The following is a 17,338-nucleotide window of genomic DNA, read 5'->3' as shown; positions in this document are numbered from 1 at the left end:
GGCTGTTTGGGACTAGGAGGATGTGTAATGCAAATGACATGTAGGGAGTTCTGTGAGGCTAGGAGCATGCTCAGTGTCGTTGTTATGTAGGGTGCTGTATGGATCTGCGAGCATACTCAGTGCAAAAGGAAAATCAGTGAGACTAGGGAACATGTTCATTGTATATGGAATGTTCAGAGATTGTAGCAGCAAGCTTCTACCAGGCTCTATTGATTGCTACCTCTACAAAATTTCAAGTTCCTGCTCCTCTTCAGTGAAACAGTTGGGGAGGAGGAAAATCAACTTTGTTAAAATTCTTATTTTCCTGTATTCTGAAGCAGAAACCAAACATGGAGAATTTCAGCCCAAACAGTTTAAATCTTGCACATTTATAAACAACTTTAAACAGGGGATTATAATGAAAAGTGTTTGGCGACTTTACCTACAGGCATCACTACACAGTCTGCCCATAATATAATATGGGGATTATCTCTGAGAAGTTGGGTACAAAGCCCTCTTAGATTATTAAAAATGGAAGTTTATGCCCTCTGATATTGGAAATAATAATTTTCTCTATATTTGCACTAAGGTTTCAGATTTGACCTGTGACACTGATATCTTATTATCTGAGTTTTCTTACTATAGCAGTTTTTTGGATTGCTACCTTCACTAGTGTAAGAATGCAGTGTTCACCACCGATCTGACTTACTGAGAGTGGCCAGGGATCCTAACCACAGCACAGTTTGTTCAAGCTTCCCAGTGTATTTTGCCTATTTTTAAAATAAGTTCTCTTTGATTTTCTATGGTAGTTGAGAGATGCTTTTGAAATTGCTTGTGTGTGTTTGGCCAGGATGTTTTTGCCATTTTATGGAAAAAAATTGTAATCGCTAATATTAATCTCTGGAACAGAGTATTATTGTTTGACAATAGAGCAAGCAGCCATGTTAAACTGTGGGGTTTTTTTTTTTTGAATAAACGAGATTATGTGTAAAACTTTAATGAGAGAGGCTTCAGTAGACTGGTTGCTTAGTGAAGTGTACCTGCATAATTGGGATCATTTTACTAATCATTTAAAATTAATCATCCCAGCTCACTATCTTTCCGTGACATGTATAGTAGTTTGTAGAGTAAAGATAATAAATAAAATGTGCTTTTTTACCTTGTTTCATTTATATGTAGATCTTTTTAATGAATAACTTTGCTTTTAATATTTTTGCAACTCTCTGTAATTCACATGAGTAAACAACATTCTCCTCAGTGTTACGCCCAAAGAAACAGGCACTGTGCTTGGAGATACACAAAGGTCTGTGAGGATAGAATCACTCCGAGCCACTCCTTGGCTGTGCCACTGTGTTTTCCAGTCACTCTTGTTCCTGTGGTACTTCTCTTTACCCCCAAGTCCTCCTTTCCTGGGGGGAGAACAGATGATGGATCTGTGCAGTTGTGGGTCTACTTGCCTTGCCTTTCCTTTCCCCTAGCCCAACTCTTGCCCCTCAAAATCCATGCATGCTAAAACACAAGGGGCTCTTAAAGAGCACAGCTCTGTGGCACATGTGTTTGCAGACTTCCTTCACGTGCTTCCTAACTCTTGCTCTCCTGTGCTGCAGAGTTTCATTGTATTCAGGACTTTCAATGCCCATGGAAGGGTATAGCGCAGGTTTGGTCTCACAGACCTTGAAACTACCTAGGACTTTAGATTGGGATTTTCAAAGGAGCCTGTGGGAGTGAGGTGCCCAAATCCCACTCATCAGTATGTTCCAGTACAGTGTTTCTATCCCTCTATGATGATAGAAAGCAATTGTACAGCTTTGGAGTAGTGTTGAGCTGCTGAAGCATACCAATGAATGGAGTTGGATGTCTAATTCCCTTAGGCTTTTTTGAAAATCCCAGTTTTAAAGAATATTATATGATTTATTTTTTTGGCAAAGGTGCACCAAAAGCTCTGAAGTACCTGGCCCCAACCCAAATTAAAATCTATATGCCTGATCCTATCCATTAATTCTTGGCCTGTTCTTTTACCCATTAGTAGTTCTTATTCTTTCCATCTGCACTCTAATCCAAATGGCTAGTAGGTGGTCTCCTTCAAAATGGGTCAGTACTGCTCAGTGACTCAGTAATCAGGGGTTTGCAATTAGAGTGTATTGTTATCTTACTTTAGAGCACAAACACCTCACCTGTCAGCCATTACTGAGCACAACCTGCCTGGAAAATGCATCTCCTAAAATAATGCCTGCCACTGGGTCAACCACATCGCTTTACACTGCTGCTAAGGTGCTGAATGAAGGGATTAGCCATAGCTCTTTCAATCTATTTAAAAACCCCTCTGATAAAATAATATACTATAGTTTCAAAAATGTAAATTGAACTGTTTGTCATAAGGGAAAGTAATTATTTTTGTAATGTTACAGATAACCAGTAAGCACTTTGGGGCAGGGACCTCATCTTATTCAGTGTCTATACATGACAGGACCCCAATCCTGTCTGGGGTTTTTGTATTAGTATAAATACCAATAAATTATTAAGAAACATGAAAATAAAATGGTAAGAGAAGTAAAAAGCTGACATTTCAAATTCCTTCCATAGCTGTTCAATCAACTCTCCAAAGATAATTGAATTTGCCTCTCCAGCATATAAAGCTGTGCTCCCCAAATTTAAGAATGTGATCCCTACTTCAGGAAAATGAACTCAGTCCTGGCCCCCCTGCAATCCACCATATGTTATTAAAGGCCTGTCTGTATTAATTTGTACATCTTCCAACATAACCCCCCAAGAGCCAGTCCTTTCATGGGAACATACTGCTATAAAATATTGCTATAAAACAGGTTTCTTTGTTTCCTCTCTTTTGTTAAATAGTGAATTTAGTGTTTGTGAAACTTCTCTACCACAGGAAGGGACAGGTGTCTCTGGAGGTGGTGCAGAGGCATAGGGCCTCCATGCAAATAGTCTGGACTCCAGCAACTCCTCCTAAATTTGTACAGAGGTCTATGGATCTGTGGTGTATGTGGGTCAATTCCTCTCTGCTGCTTCTGCAGGTGGTGGTGATCATGACAAATCCTGTTCTCCTCCCACCTCCTGATAAAATGCTGTGTTGGAATGGATGGGGGTCTGTGTCTTAGTTATTTCTTTCTTTAAATGTAGTGATGGAGGGAGGTTAATTGGAATGAAGCCTTAGTTTTGGAATTATGAAAAGACCATAGACTTGTTTTATGTTAACTTTAATTTCCCCTCACAAGTATTTTTGCTGCTTCAAATGCAGATTAAAATGGAGCAGAGGACGTACTTGACATCTTTTACTATTGTCGCTGTTGTTTGTATTAAGATTGCTTTTAGGGTTATGTCTACACAGCTGTGTAAACTCATGCTTGAGCCCAGGCTCAAGGATAACCCCCCTTGCATCTGCCTTGCAATTGCACTAACCCAGGGATCAGATCAGGGTCCCAGGATCCTGCAGGGCTGGAGGGTCCAAGCCTGAGTGAAGACAGGACCCAGGGTTTGAGCCCTACTGCTTTGCAGAGTAGCCGCAGCTCCCCTGGACTCAGATCCTGGAAGTCATCTGGAAATATCCCACAATTTCATGGGACAACTTCCTTTGTCCTTTCCATCCCAACACTCTCTAATTCTATTAAAAAGAGAAGACTCCGCCCAACCGCTTGATGGCAGCAGTTCAGGTCAGCATTAACCCACTGGGTTCAAAGCAAGTTGCTTCCTGGTAATGTACTGGGCAGGCAGTAAAGTTTTCCCAAAGTACACCACATTCCTAAGTATAGAGCTGCCACGTTTCTGAGGAGTGGGAGAGGCGCTAGAGACTCTGGGATATGGTTACTTTGACTCGGGTCTGCACACTGCAGTGAGGACACCAGAACCCTAGGTTTGAGAATGGGTCAGAAAATTCTTAACCTAGGGTAGATGCTCAAGTCCAGGGTTCCTAGCATAGGTCAGCTAACTCAAGTCAAGCCCACTAACCCTGGGCTTCCACTGCATTTTAGACATACCTTTAGAGGTCTCAGCTGAGATTAGGTCCCCTTTAGGTATATCTATGCTACACACTTAGCGGACTCATTTCTAGGCCTATGCTTGTGTGTCTACACTGCATTGTAAACTTGGGTTTACAATTGCTGGTCCTGGGTCTCACAGCCATGCTAACTTGCCCATACTGCACTATGCAGACTTTTTGACTCAGGTCTGCATCTTGACCTGTCTCCACATTGCAAGATGACAGGGCTTGGACTTGAGTCATGATGGAACTTGAGCTCTGACCTATCCCTCTCGCAAGGTCCTAGGACCAAGGTCCTGTGTGCTTGCTGACTCAAGTCCGACTGATTTGTGGGTGGGTGGAATAAGGGTTTGGGATCAAACCTGAGTCAGAGCTAGGACTTTGTGTGCCATGTAAACATACCCATTGTGCTAGATACTGTATAAACACATGGTGATATACAGTCCTGCCCTGAAACATTTATGAGCTAAAGTGACAAGACAGACAAAGAGTAAAAGAGGAAATAAAATCACAGACAAGTGAGGTAACTGCACAGTGAAGCAGAATAGGTCAGTGGCTGAGCTGGGACTAAAATCCAGGCTCCTGATTCCCAACGTGGTGCTCTATCTGCTAGTGTGTACTGCTTCTTTTAACTACCCTAATTTATTACAGATTTTTGTGCAAAGTATTACAAAACTTTAATAATAATCTCTTTAAAAGATTTTCTGTCTTTGCAATATCTGATTATTATAATACATTTCACTATAAGCAATTAGCTGGCATCTCTGATTACATTACTATTGTGATGTGAAAGAATTTGACATTAAAATGTATTTTTCTTCTATAGCTTTCCTATTGTTTGATAACAAACTGTGAAACACTACGTACAACAACTGTTTATGGCAGCAGAGCTGTAGTGAAAAATCTGATTCCTGGAATGGACTACTTATTCCAATTAAAGACAATTAAAGGTTTGGATTCCAGCATGACGGTGGAGAAAAAAGTCACCACAAGTGAGGAAACACCTTATAGTTTTTCTAAGTTTGTTTCTTTTAAAGTAACACAGTAATTGTGGATAGTTGTTATGAATATACCTGGTTACAAAAGAATAGTTCGGGTAAAATGAAGCCACATTCTGCTCCTTGTTGCACTGGTAATCCATAAGATGGTCATATGCCTAATACATTGGCTAAAACTCAGGAGATGTCGGTTCAATTACAGATATATCATTAAAAGAAGAGATGTAGCTACATGAAGCAAAAAAGCTTCCAGCACAAGAAGTACCATCTCCACTGAGAACAGATCCTGATGCTTTTAGCATGATCTCACACTTTGTTTTCAACTGTTTCAGTGTTTCTTAAAAATCCTGTAAAATGGGGATACTAGACTGGAGTATTGCTCTTGTGCAAAATCAGGGAGAGTGTAGAATAGTGTGGTACCATTTTTTTAAAGCTAGTAATGTAATCATAGAGGGCGTCCATAAAAAGGGGTCTCTCTCACAACACAGGGTTACTCAGGGTCTGCAGGCTCAGAGTCTAGGAGCCATCTTGTTATGTATCCAGTAAGGAGAGTTGTGATTTAAACTTTATATCCCTGGTCTCCTTGGGTTCCTGAAGTACAGAGGCTGCAGTGTACTCCTGAAAAAATACTCTTCATTGCCTGACTGTGCTAGAAAGCACGACTAAGTGAGTAGACAAATTGTGTTCCAAATGGCTCAGCAGATACAAAAAATAAACACCAAGTTGCTCACCATGATCAAATACCTTCTGCTTCCATTGCACTGGCAGTAGTGCTACCAGGAGAATAGCATGGAAAGAGTAGGGGATGTTTGGGGCGGAGACATGGATAAATAGATTTTATAATATTCTGGAAAAAAAAATCAACTCCAAACTCATACATACATCTCTCATCCCCTTCCCCCTTCTTATTTTGTGGTTTCCTGTGGTTTTTTTGGGACAAAACTCCTTAACCATTGGGTGATTTAGTGAGTTTGCTCTGCAAGCACAGCAAATCTCCTGAGCCAGTTACTCACAGGGTAACCAGCTCCAGGCCTTGCAGATTCTTAATGATGCAAAATGCATTCCATGCAGAGGAAGTAAGCACCTTTGCCTGCCTTAGAAGGCCATCTACAGCCAGACATTCTCATGAGTATTAAGGGTAAATACAATATGTAGCTGGGCAAAGATTTAACTTTGAATAGGCTTTTCATTGTCCTTAATGGTAAGCCCTGCCAATTTTCACAGAAAAATTTTGCATTAATTAACAAGATTTCAGGAGGCTGCATGCAAGCTTAATTAACATTTCTTTATCTTTAGGGAAACTTGAGAAGCATTTTCCTTCAAATTATAACAAGGCACATGAGTTAAAGAAAGCACTATTAATTACTGGCCATTAATTGCTAATTAAATCTGTCATTTTAGAAATGCTAATATAAGCATGAAAAGTCTTTTTCTGGTAACTTCTGTCATTGACCTTGGATAGTTTGATGTGTTGACTTTTAAGTGAATATATGAAATATTTAGTGACTTAATTCCTGGTTTATAAAATAGCATTGCCCATGATATTTTTGTAAATTTTAAATTTCTGTGAATAGAATATTTAATGTTATTTATGAAGGGCTCAATTCTCATTTTCCTGCAACTCTGACTAGCTGTGTTTTCCTAATGAGAGTTCTGCTAGATCTGGAATCCTGCTAAGTCTGGAATCACATGGGCTGCATTGTAGACATGCGATACAAATCCATTGCTCTTGCTTCCCAAATCTTGCCTTCTTTCTCCAGGCAGCAGAACTGCCCTGGCTGCTCTGGATCCAGGACCAGACTATCTCCTTAAAAGTTTTATATTTCATAAAATTAGGAAACCTCAAAATATTCATATGAAGACTTCATACTTTTGCAAATTGGTGTAACTTTTAATTGAATATTAAATTAATTATTTGTAAATTATTTTCTTTGTCAGTCTAATCTGTCTACCTTATTTATCTTTTTTTTCTAAAAATGTAGAACCAGCTGGGATATGTGGTCTAACATTAAAAAAGGCAAATGCTTCCTCTGCCACATTTATGTGGAATCCAACGAGGACCAACTTCACCCATTATACAGTATCTCTATCAAACAATACATTCAGGAAAGAATATAATATTTTGGGAGTGCTGAATGAGTACACAGTTACAGATTTGACTGCTGGTAGCATTTATAATTTCACATTACAAAGAGTAAGAGGCCATGTTGAAGGAGCTATCACATTCACTGAAATTTGTACAGGTTTGTACATTTTCTCTCTTTCTCTGTATTTTTGCAAGTGGGTAGGCATCACATTCTGGATATAATCCAGACCAGTGAGTGATTGTGTCACCATCTGCCTTGCAACCTTGGGTGCCTCACAGTGCTTTGCTGTTATAGCTCCAAACCTGGCTGCTCACAACCAGCCAGACAGCATGCAGGTCACACCCCTAGCATTTGTGTATAGCTACAACCCTGATCCAGCAACTCACTGGCTTCAAGCAGCCTTGGTTACTTCCAGTCCCAAATTTCCTATAAAATGTGTGTTCTGCACTGTCCATCCCTCTCCTGGACAGTTCAGATATTACAGGTCCATTGCCCTTGTAAGGGGTCCATAGCCAACAGCCTGCTACTTTAAATGGAGTTAAACACAACAATGGATTAGTTTTGTTTAAAAAATCAAACAAGTTTTACTACAAAGAGATAAATTTGAAGTGAGTGCAGGTATAAGGTATTAAAATCAGAAATGGTTACAAGGGAAATTAAGATCAAATGCTTTCTATTAGCTAAAACTTGATTCAAGCTAAAATCCTTACTTCATGTTTCCAGCAACAGACCAAATTCTCAGGTCAGAACCTCTTCCAAAGTCCAAAGCTGGGTTCTTTTGTCTTCTTAGGTGGAAAGAGAGAGACAGAGATAGAGAGAGAGAGAAAGAGAGTATATCTTGGGTCTTTTTGCCTCTTTTTATACTCTGGTCGCACTATGAAATGTATTTTCCTGAGGGATACCCCTAGATAAAGTTTATTCCAGTTGTGAGGAAGGAGACACGGAGTCTTGTGGTGAAAGAGATTCCATGTTGTTTGTAAAAATGCAGATTGATCTGTTCCTGCCCACCTCCATTACCAAAGAATGGCTACTTTACTGGTTATTGCTAATTAACTTTGATGACACGTGACTAAGGGCATCAGTTGCCCTTTGTCTTTGAGAAACAGGTTTACCTCCTCCCCAGACCTGTATCATAAACACATTTCAGTCATAATTTCATTTTAATATGATAACTTTACATATAATGTTGCCACAAACATTTCACCATGATATTACTGACCAGTGAGTTATTAGTTTTCAAATGATACCTCACAAGGCATATTTTGGACAAATATTATTATGATAGTATGTAGGATGTGAATATAGGGGTGCATTTGGTCACAGTAGGTAAATATCAGTGCACATTTATTCTTGTACAATATTCTTGTACAACTCATTTTAAACAAATAGACTGTAAGGCATGCCACTCTAGACACTGAGCTTCTGGCTAAATTCTGAAGTATTATCATGAGATTTTACAATACAATATGTGAATAATACATGCAAAGTAGTTTTCTTTTCTTGTTGTCCCAGCTGTGCATCATCAGTTCAGTATCAAAAACACATCTGAAGGTACAGTATCAGAAAACTAATCAAGTAGAGATAATGCCTTTATTTTGGGTACTGTCATTATGTAGGCCCAATCCTGCAAAGACTTTATGCATGAGCTTGATTTTCACTCTCTGGCAGTAGTACCATTGACGTCAAAGGGAAAGCACCATGTATGAAGTTAAGCAGGTATGTAAATCTTTGCAGGATTTATGCCTCAGATTGTAAACTATTTGGAACAGGGATTGTCTTTTACTGTGTGTGTACTGCACTTAGCACAATGGGGTCTCAGTCTCGCTTACAAACGAAATGTAGGGGAGTGGGGTTGGGCCTGAATGAGAATACAGGTGCCAAAAGGATTGGACTCTGGCTGGGGGATCTCCAAGCCAGGGACATGAGGGCCTCTAGGAGAGTTCTGGCCTGGATTGATTATCCGTGGCAATAGGCCTAAGGAGCCCATCGTCAGACTCCTGGACTGGCCTGCCCTTAGGGGCTAGATTGGAGCCTGTTGTGTTTATCATCTTTTGTGTGTCTTTTAAAGCTATTTTGCCCTAAGGTAATCACTGTGTTTATTTCTGTTAGCCCTAATACAGGAATTTTGTTATTCATCAGCCACAGTGATTGTTTATGGGAACCCACTGCAAGGGCTAGAGCCTGAAGGGCTTTGAATACCTACAGCACTTGCCTCTGAGTATGTGGTACTGCCAGCTTCCTGCCAGACCTCCGTGGGCTGTTGTACCATAGCACACTCAGTGACTCCCTGAGTGGATCAGTTATGTTACTTTTTGTAGCTTTTGAAAAATACAAATTTTAATCTGTGATTTGATTTTCTAACACATTGTGTCCTGATCCTACACCGTAGGGACATGCTTAACTGTATGCACTGTGAGTTGTCCCACTGAAGTTAGCGGGTAAAGTTAAGCATATGAGTGCTGGATTGGTGCTTGTAGTAGTCTTCCCTGTTACTGTAATCTAGGCAGTTTTTAAGGCGAGAAGCTCCAGTCCACACCTATTCCTGATTTTCTTTTTCCTTGGGTCACCTTTCATCCTGTGTACTCTTGATTTAGTTATGGGTGCTGAATTAACACAGTGCAGAGGATCTGTTGCTCTGCATTTCTCAGGTTTCCATGCACTAATGAAAGGAACAAGATTTTCAAAAGCGTGTCCATTGCATTTTTATTTAGTTTAATAAAAAGGAATACCTTACAGCTTCATCTTGTTTGCATGATAATCAGAAACTATTGCACCTCTCTGGTTTCACTCTTGTCAGGCTTTCCATTTTGCTATTTTTGGTCTTTTTGGGGAAGTATACTTTGTTTTTTTACACAACAGGTTGTAATCTCTGTTTTTTCTCTTTATCAGTCGTTTTGAATAATCATTGGGAATGAATTTGATATTCATTTTATTGTAATATATTCTAAGGAAACCATCTGATAAACTTCCGAAAGCAGCTTTTTTATTGATATTCCATTTTAATTTTTGAGTATTAAAGCACTAAAATCAAACGTTTGTTGATAAGAACATGATAAAAGGCCTTTATGCAATTCTTGTGCATAGATGGGAGAAATTTGTATTCAGAGAGTCAGCTACAAGGCAGTTATGTCTCACAGTAATTATTCATCTGACAGCTGATGGCAGGATATAGTAACTGTCTCATTTTTTATCTCTTTGGCTGTAACAAGCTAGATTGTGATAAGAGAACTGACACAGAAATTTTCACAACTCACAGTTTTAAGGTACTCCTGATTTATTTAACTCACTCCTAATTTTGATTTGATTACTGTTAGGTATAATTAATCACGCTTATAATTAATTACTCCTAACAGTTTTCTGCATTTACACAGTAATATATATAAATTGTCCCAGTTTTTTAGCCAGATATAGTATGATATAATGGAAGCCTACCAATAGTAAAAGGGGAAGGTAGAAATCATTTGACAGCCCTGATCCTGCAAACAAGCATGTGTAGCCCAGGTACACAAAGGCACTTAGGCATGGCAACTCTGAGCATTGCAATGTCTTACTTTTAGGTGACTTGCCACCCAGAGAAATCCATAGCCCTGAGTTAGGGGGCATAGGCTCCCTATACCATGCACAAGGAGAGTTAGGCACTTAAGAAGGGGATCAACAAAAGATAGCATGTTGAGCAGGGAGTGGGCTATAGAGTCAATCTCATGCTCTTTCTGGTCCAGTGCTTATTTAATTATTTATAGACAGTGGAATGGCTTCAACAGGAATGAATGCAAGTGCTCCACCTCAATATCCCATAGTCCAGTGCTTAGGGTGTTCACCTGAAGGGTGGGAATCCCAAGCTCAAACCTTTGTCCCATATTAGGTGTGCTCTGAGATCCCTATTGATCAAGCCCTGCAGGCAATGGAGGTGGGGGAATGCATCGTTTGAGTATCCTGCTGGTACTTAGGTGTGAGATGTGGCCAGGTGCCTAGCCTGAAGCAGCTATGTGTATGCCCACTAGCAAAAACGTAGGCATGTAGGGATTTTAGACACTTCCAGGGTTCAGCAACAGCTAAGCAGGGGTTTCAAAGATCTCAGTGATGCCTAAATGTTCAATTTAGACACCTAATATGGCAGTTGGATGCCCATGTCCTTTTGTTGATCTGGCTCATGAGTAACTTTCCACATATAAGTGGTTTATATGAATTCAATGGGACTACTCCTATGCCTAAAAGCTACTCACACGCCTAAGGATTTGCAGAAAAGGGAAAAACAATAAACCCTGTCATCATTCTACCCTAAACCTCCCATGGATTAATGTAAAAAAGTCATAGGTACATAAGAGCTATTACATACTTTTCTGTCTGTGCATAGATTGAATCTTACTTACGAGAAACATAACTGGCAAATGGTTATACAGAACAGAAACAGAACTCAGAAACCACATATGGAACGTATGTTAATCAGATTTGTTGGCAGAAACTTTCACATAAGTAACAGACACTTTCTAGGTCATTACTAATTCTCTGAAGGAGCAGGGAAAGTAAGCAGAAAGGTTAAGCCAATGTATAAAAGAGGTAAGCAAAGGAGAATTTGTTCACATGGTCTGTAATAATTTTCCAGTCAGTGTTAATTTTCTTCAATAAATACTCCAAAAAGAAAAACTAAGAGACAGATAATTCTTCATGGTAAGGTCTTATATTGCTGTATAGGGAGTTACTCATTCCAGGGCAAATCTAGCCACCTGCTCCATGGCCATGCACAGATCCTCTGGAGTGTAATCATTACAGTTTTGTTTTGCAAGGAAAGGGAGAAGAGGCTGGTTGTGTTTATGTGTGGGACAGGGGGCAGATAAAGAGCGTATTCCCTCTGTATGGGGAAGCCTAAGTCTTAAGTTTTCTCTGCATCAGTGTACAGAGAGTAGGAGTTTAGGCGAAAAAGACAGAATTAGCCATGTGGTAGATCCTCATGTCCACCACATTAGTTTGGAGTATGTAAAATGTCTGCTGAGAAAACTGGAATAGCCTCTGTGGAATTGCTCTGCAACTACTGCATGACCTGGAAAGTGGAAATTTCCCCTGTCCACTGCATGCATCAGCCTGGCACCCAACATGTCTAAATTAGTCAGGCACTGGAGTCTAGATTTGGGTTATAGAGCATGCTACATAGTCCTTATGAATGCAAAACTGCTTTTGAGCTCTACCTCTTTCTCTAAATCCCATTAGTATTAATATGATTTATTTATTTATCAGTTACTGAGGTGAGAGTATACTACTAGGGCTACATTTGTAAAGAAAGCCATTGAAGCTTTCAGCTGAGGCAAAAACACTTACATTTCCCAGTTGGAATTTTAGGGCTAGATTCCGTGTTCTTCTCGTAAAATGCACCGCCTGGGGTGGAGAGCAAAGATGGCTTCACGCCACCATTGCACCCTCAGGATTCTGGCTGCTGCAGTGGCCTAAACTAACTTTAAGCAGCCTCCCCAGGTTGTCTACAGGCTTTGCCCAACCCAGAATCTCTCTATAGCACTCAACACCTACCCCTGCCATCAGCCTCACACCCGGCATGCTTTCTATACAGGGGCTTGTGCAGGGACCAGTTTATTTCAGCTCATCTGTGCTGGATATATGATTTGTATACACTACCACACGGGTGGAAAGGAGCTGTATTGGGGACCATAATCAATCCCTTTGTGTCTTGTGCAACTGACAATAGTAATAAGGGATTTATCTGGCCCAGTTGAATACAAACCAAACTTGCAAATTCTCTGCACACAGGGTTCCTGTTTGGATTTTCACAAAATACAGCGAGAGGTTTTTACGCCAGAAATTGCACTTTAATCAGTGCCTTCTTGGTCATTACAATAATATCAAATATACAGCTACAGACTCTTCAAATGCCCTGCTGTGGTGATGAGACTATACATATCGTAGGAATTTGGGACAGTAGATAATGGTGACAAAAGATGGGAGATACGTGAATAGCAAGAGCGATAGCGTAGAAAAAATGATTGGGAGCTCACTGTGTGCAGTATTTTGACCTCCATTTGGAGAATCTGTTAGGCAAAGAGGAATGGATAGACAGTTGTAGATATTGAGCATGACAGGAGCAAAAGAATCATCTTCAACAGAGGAGAAGAAAGGGAATAGGAACTGAGAGGAGGACAGAGCACGGGGAAATGGGTAAGGAGAATAAGAGGGGCTGTGATCATGTTGTGCACTGAAGAATACAAGAGTATTTTGTGGTGGATGAGGAGCCAGTGGAGATCTTTTGCGACAGGAGTAATGTGATATGTTGGAGTGGGTGATCTGGCATGCCGCAGCTCTGTGCACAGAATTAAGTTGGGATATGAGTGATACTGGGAGGCCTGGAGGAGAGAAGTTGCTGTAATCAAGGCATGAAATGACGTATATATGAATGAATGATTCAGCAGAATGAATGCTAAGGTAGGGCCAGATGTGTGAAGATGCTGGTCGGTGGACTTGCTCTGTGATGTGTGCAAAGGAGAGCTTTCAGTTGAGGATGCTCCAAGATTACGGAATAGAGAAAAGCAGATGGATACACATGGGTGAGGGAACTTCTCTTATCAAGCAGGAGAGTGTCTCTTTTAATGAGCTGCAGAAGAAAACTGACTGATTCAACTTTGGGTCTGATGGGAGGCAAAGAATGACTTAAATATGAGACAGAGGGAGGAAAAGAAGGAAGGGAGTGAAGGTGAAATGACAAGTCAAGAATGGGAGAGAAGCAGAAGAGCCAGGTGTAGTGTCCAGATATTTGAATCAATTCAGATATGTTTGGATTAAACATCCAGATTTTGGGCCCTTTGAGCTCTTTAAAGATTTTAGTAAAAGGATAGAACCTAATCATGCTCTCACCAAATTCAGCAGGCATTCTGCCATTAACTGCAGTGGGAGCAGGATCAGGCCCTTATGTAGTGAGTAAACCAGATATAACTGTAGATGGCAGCTTTATAGAATCATAGAAATGTAGGGCTAGAAGGGACCTTGCTAGGTCATCTAGTTCAGCCCTCTGTGCTGAGGCAGGACCAAGTATATCATTCTAGACCATCCCTGACAGATGTTTGTCTTAAAAGCCTCTAATAGGGACTCAATAATCTTTATTTTCTATTGTAACTAATAATATACTTCTGTTGAAATTAGCTTCACATGTAGCCTTGTTTAGGTTAATCTGTTCTTAATTTGTGATTCTCTTTCAGAACCTGCAAAGCCTGAGGGTCTTAAAGTCTTCAATATTTCATCACATTCCTTTTCTCTGAGTTGGAGACTACCTTATGGACGTGTGGAAAGGTTTCATGTGGATCTTATCCCTGGTCATGGCTTTGTTACTATCCTTGCTCTTGGAGATGGGGAGTATCAGGTATGTGTTTTTTATTGTAGTATTTGGATGGCCAACTTTTGTTTATGTGCTGATGGGAAAATTCTTTGCAGAACTGACCAACCATGAAGCTTGCTTCTTTAGCTTTTTAATATAGATGAGTATACAAAAATACTAATGGCAAATTTTGTGAGAGCAAATTTCAACATCTGTGGTTTGTTACCATAACAACCATTATAATACTTTTCTTTTTACGTCTACTATAAACCTACAACCAGTCATCCAAGAGTTCATGAATAGTTTAACAAAGGAAGGGCAGAGCTATTGAGTAATACAGGCTCATTAATTGTGTACTTGCCAGGAAGATCTAGCCTTAAATCATTAATGCAGGCAACATTTCCCTGCTAAGCCATCAAAAAGAAATAGGAGCACTTTTTGATTCTACTGTCTGAAAAAATATAATAATAATAATGACGTTTCTGGTTCTTTTGCTTTTGTTTTTAATTGGAACTGCAGAGACACAGGTATTTTGTATAAATGCTTACTACTAAGGCGTGTGATGTTTATTTCAAAAGATAAGATAAGATAGACATTGGAAACATGAAAGTTTTTTAGGAATATTTACAATATATTTTTTATTTCTTCCCTCAAAAAAGCAGGACTTTCTAATGCTTCATATTCACTTAAATACTACCATGAGGGTGCTATAGAAAACTCTACAACAGACAATTTTATTACAGAATCAACTATACATCTAACAATTAATGTTGTTTTTTTAATATTGTATGTTATTCAAGTCTTATCATGGGTAACTTAAATACAATTACTAAATGCTATCCTGCAGCAAACATATGTAATGTAGTTTTTTTTATTACTGTAATGTGTATTATGTCATGTCACCTCATATAATATCATGTTTAAAATTGTATTTTCTGTTTGTACTTCTCTTGGCAAAAGACTTATATGGATTAATTTGATATTTTAGGCTGATTTTTCTAGTATTATTCCTGGAACAACATACAATGTGACAGTTTCTTCAGTTTCTTCTTCAGCATACAGTTCACCAGTCAGTAGAACAGTGACAACTAATGTAACCTGTGAGTTAATTATGACTTATCACATTTTGCCTGTTCCTGTTAAATAATTGCTTGTTTTATTTACTGTTTAAAACATGTACAATATTACTTACAGGTTACAGTCAGTAATGAGTTGGAATCGGGTAGTTTTATTTTTGCATGAAAATATTAGACCATTATTTGTTGTCTTTAAACCATCATCATTCATAATATATCTGCTGAATGATCTAGAAGAGAATTAGAGTTCTTCTAATTCTTTCTAAAATTTGTTTGTAAGAAGAATCTGGTTATGATTGACAGTTTTATTAATCCTTATGGATGGTTATTTGGAAAGGCATACATTTATACAATGTATGTATGGGTCTTTACAGTGTTTGCTATTATTTGTATATTACGGATGCTACACATTTCAAACTATACATACAGAGCATCTTCATTTGATATGATTTCTTTTAAAAAAAAAAGTATCCCTGTAACAAACACATTTTCTAAAACAGTGCTACAGATTTCTGTGTAGTTTTAGGCAAAGAATCCTGAAACTGAGAAAGCCATAAAAATATCTCTTAAAAATTTAACTGGCATCAAACTCTATTTTGTCTGTAAAGATTTTGAGCATTCCATTTTTTACATTCTTATAAAAGAATGTTCCTGGTGTTCCAAAAAGCATTTAATCAACTTTTGAACCATTGCTCTAGGGAGAAAAAGGCTTCATATATGTGAACACACTAGTTTTTAGGCACTTCAGAAGTCTATGATGAAAAAATGCTTTTATTTGTATGCATTAACTGTGAAGATATATGAATTGTTATCTGACAATTTAGTTGAAGAATGTTCTTTTTGCAGATCCAGGACCTCCTGTATTTCTTGCCGGTGAAAAAGTTGGGTCTGCAGGAATTCTGCTCTCTTGGAATATACCACCACATCCAAATGGGAGGATTATATCCTATATTATTAAATATAAGGAGGTCTGCCCATGGATGCAAACAATTTATACCCAAGTAACAACAAAACCAGATAGTTTGGAAGTTCTTCTCACCAATCTTAACCCTGGAACAACTTATGAAATTAAGGTAACAATATTAATGACATAGCATTTGTATTTTGAATTCTGGGTGTATTGTACAATACCTGAGATTAAAGTAAAAGAATATGATACTACCTTAGGCACATACAGTACTTTCCCAACCAGTCTGCTAATTACTTGTTAAGTTGTGTAGCAAAACACACTGCCCAGTTCTTTTTATTTACTGTAGTACTTCTCTTTAATTACAATTAAAATAATTTTCACCTCAAAGTGCACTAAAATATGATTTCTTCTTTTAACATTCTGCTTAACATAACATATTACGTGGCAAAGAAACTCAGTTGTCTTTCAGAACTGTATTTTGGTGAAATTAACCTGATGGAATATGGCTCTGTCTAAATTTCTCTGACAGAGAGAAGTCCCATTTTCAAAAATGACTTAGGCTGCTAATTCAGTTGGGTTCTTTTGAAAATTTTACTCCCATTTTTTTAAGCTGTAATGATTTACTTTGTGATACATCCCAAAATGGAAGTTAACTGCATTACTTTTCCATTTCCTTGCTATTAAAATTTTGTGCATGCTCTCTGAATTTGTGCTGATAATCAATAAATGCATTTCCATAGGCACAGTCTGTGTATACTGAGATCAGGCACTTTTGATTTTGATATATATTTTCAAAAAACCTTCTTTGAACATCTGAATAAAGCATGACTAGAGGCGAAATGGCTAGAAATGATATATAATCTCCTTGCCAATATTTGTGGCAAAAGGAAAATGATCATTTTTGTGAGGACCTGGACAGGGATTTTTGACAGAATAATATGTTAGACTTGTATGCCTCTATCTGCTGCTATTTCATGCAGTC

General features: G+C 38.7%; 1 protein-coding gene across 11 annotated transcripts in view; it reads left to right on the top strand.

Annotated features, from left to right (window-relative positions):
* PTPRQ (protein tyrosine phosphatase receptor type Q) overlaps window positions 1–17,338 on the top strand; it is a 201,253-nt gene that overhangs the window by 34,215 nt on the left and 149,700 nt on the right. For 10 of the 11 annotated variants that reach the window (XM_067559886.1, XM_067559884.1, XM_067559892.1 and 7 more), the window contains 5 exons: window positions 4,800–4,965; window positions 6,954–7,214; window positions 14,255–14,415; window positions 15,359–15,470; window positions 16,293–16,519. In XM_067559886.1, the coding sequence (XP_067415987.1) occupies window positions 4,800–4,965; window positions 6,954–7,214; window positions 14,255–14,415; window positions 15,359–15,470; window positions 16,293–16,519 (927 nt within the window). The remainder of the gene's footprint in view (window positions 1–4,799; window positions 4,966–6,953; window positions 7,215–14,254; window positions 14,416–15,358; window positions 15,471–16,292; window positions 16,520–17,338) is intronic. The other variant, XM_067559890.1, reaches the window with a different exon arrangement.

Source organism: Emydura macquarii, unplaced genomic scaffold (genome assembly GCF_026122565.2).
Source record: "Emydura macquarii macquarii isolate MOO-44397 ecotype Brisbane River unplaced genomic scaffold, CSIRO-AGI_Emac_v2 contig_2205, whole genome shotgun sequence".
Classification (NCBI taxonomy): Eukaryota; Metazoa; Chordata; order Testudines; family Chelidae; genus Emydura; species Emydura macquarii.
This window is presented reverse-complemented; position numbering and strand designations above follow the sequence as displayed.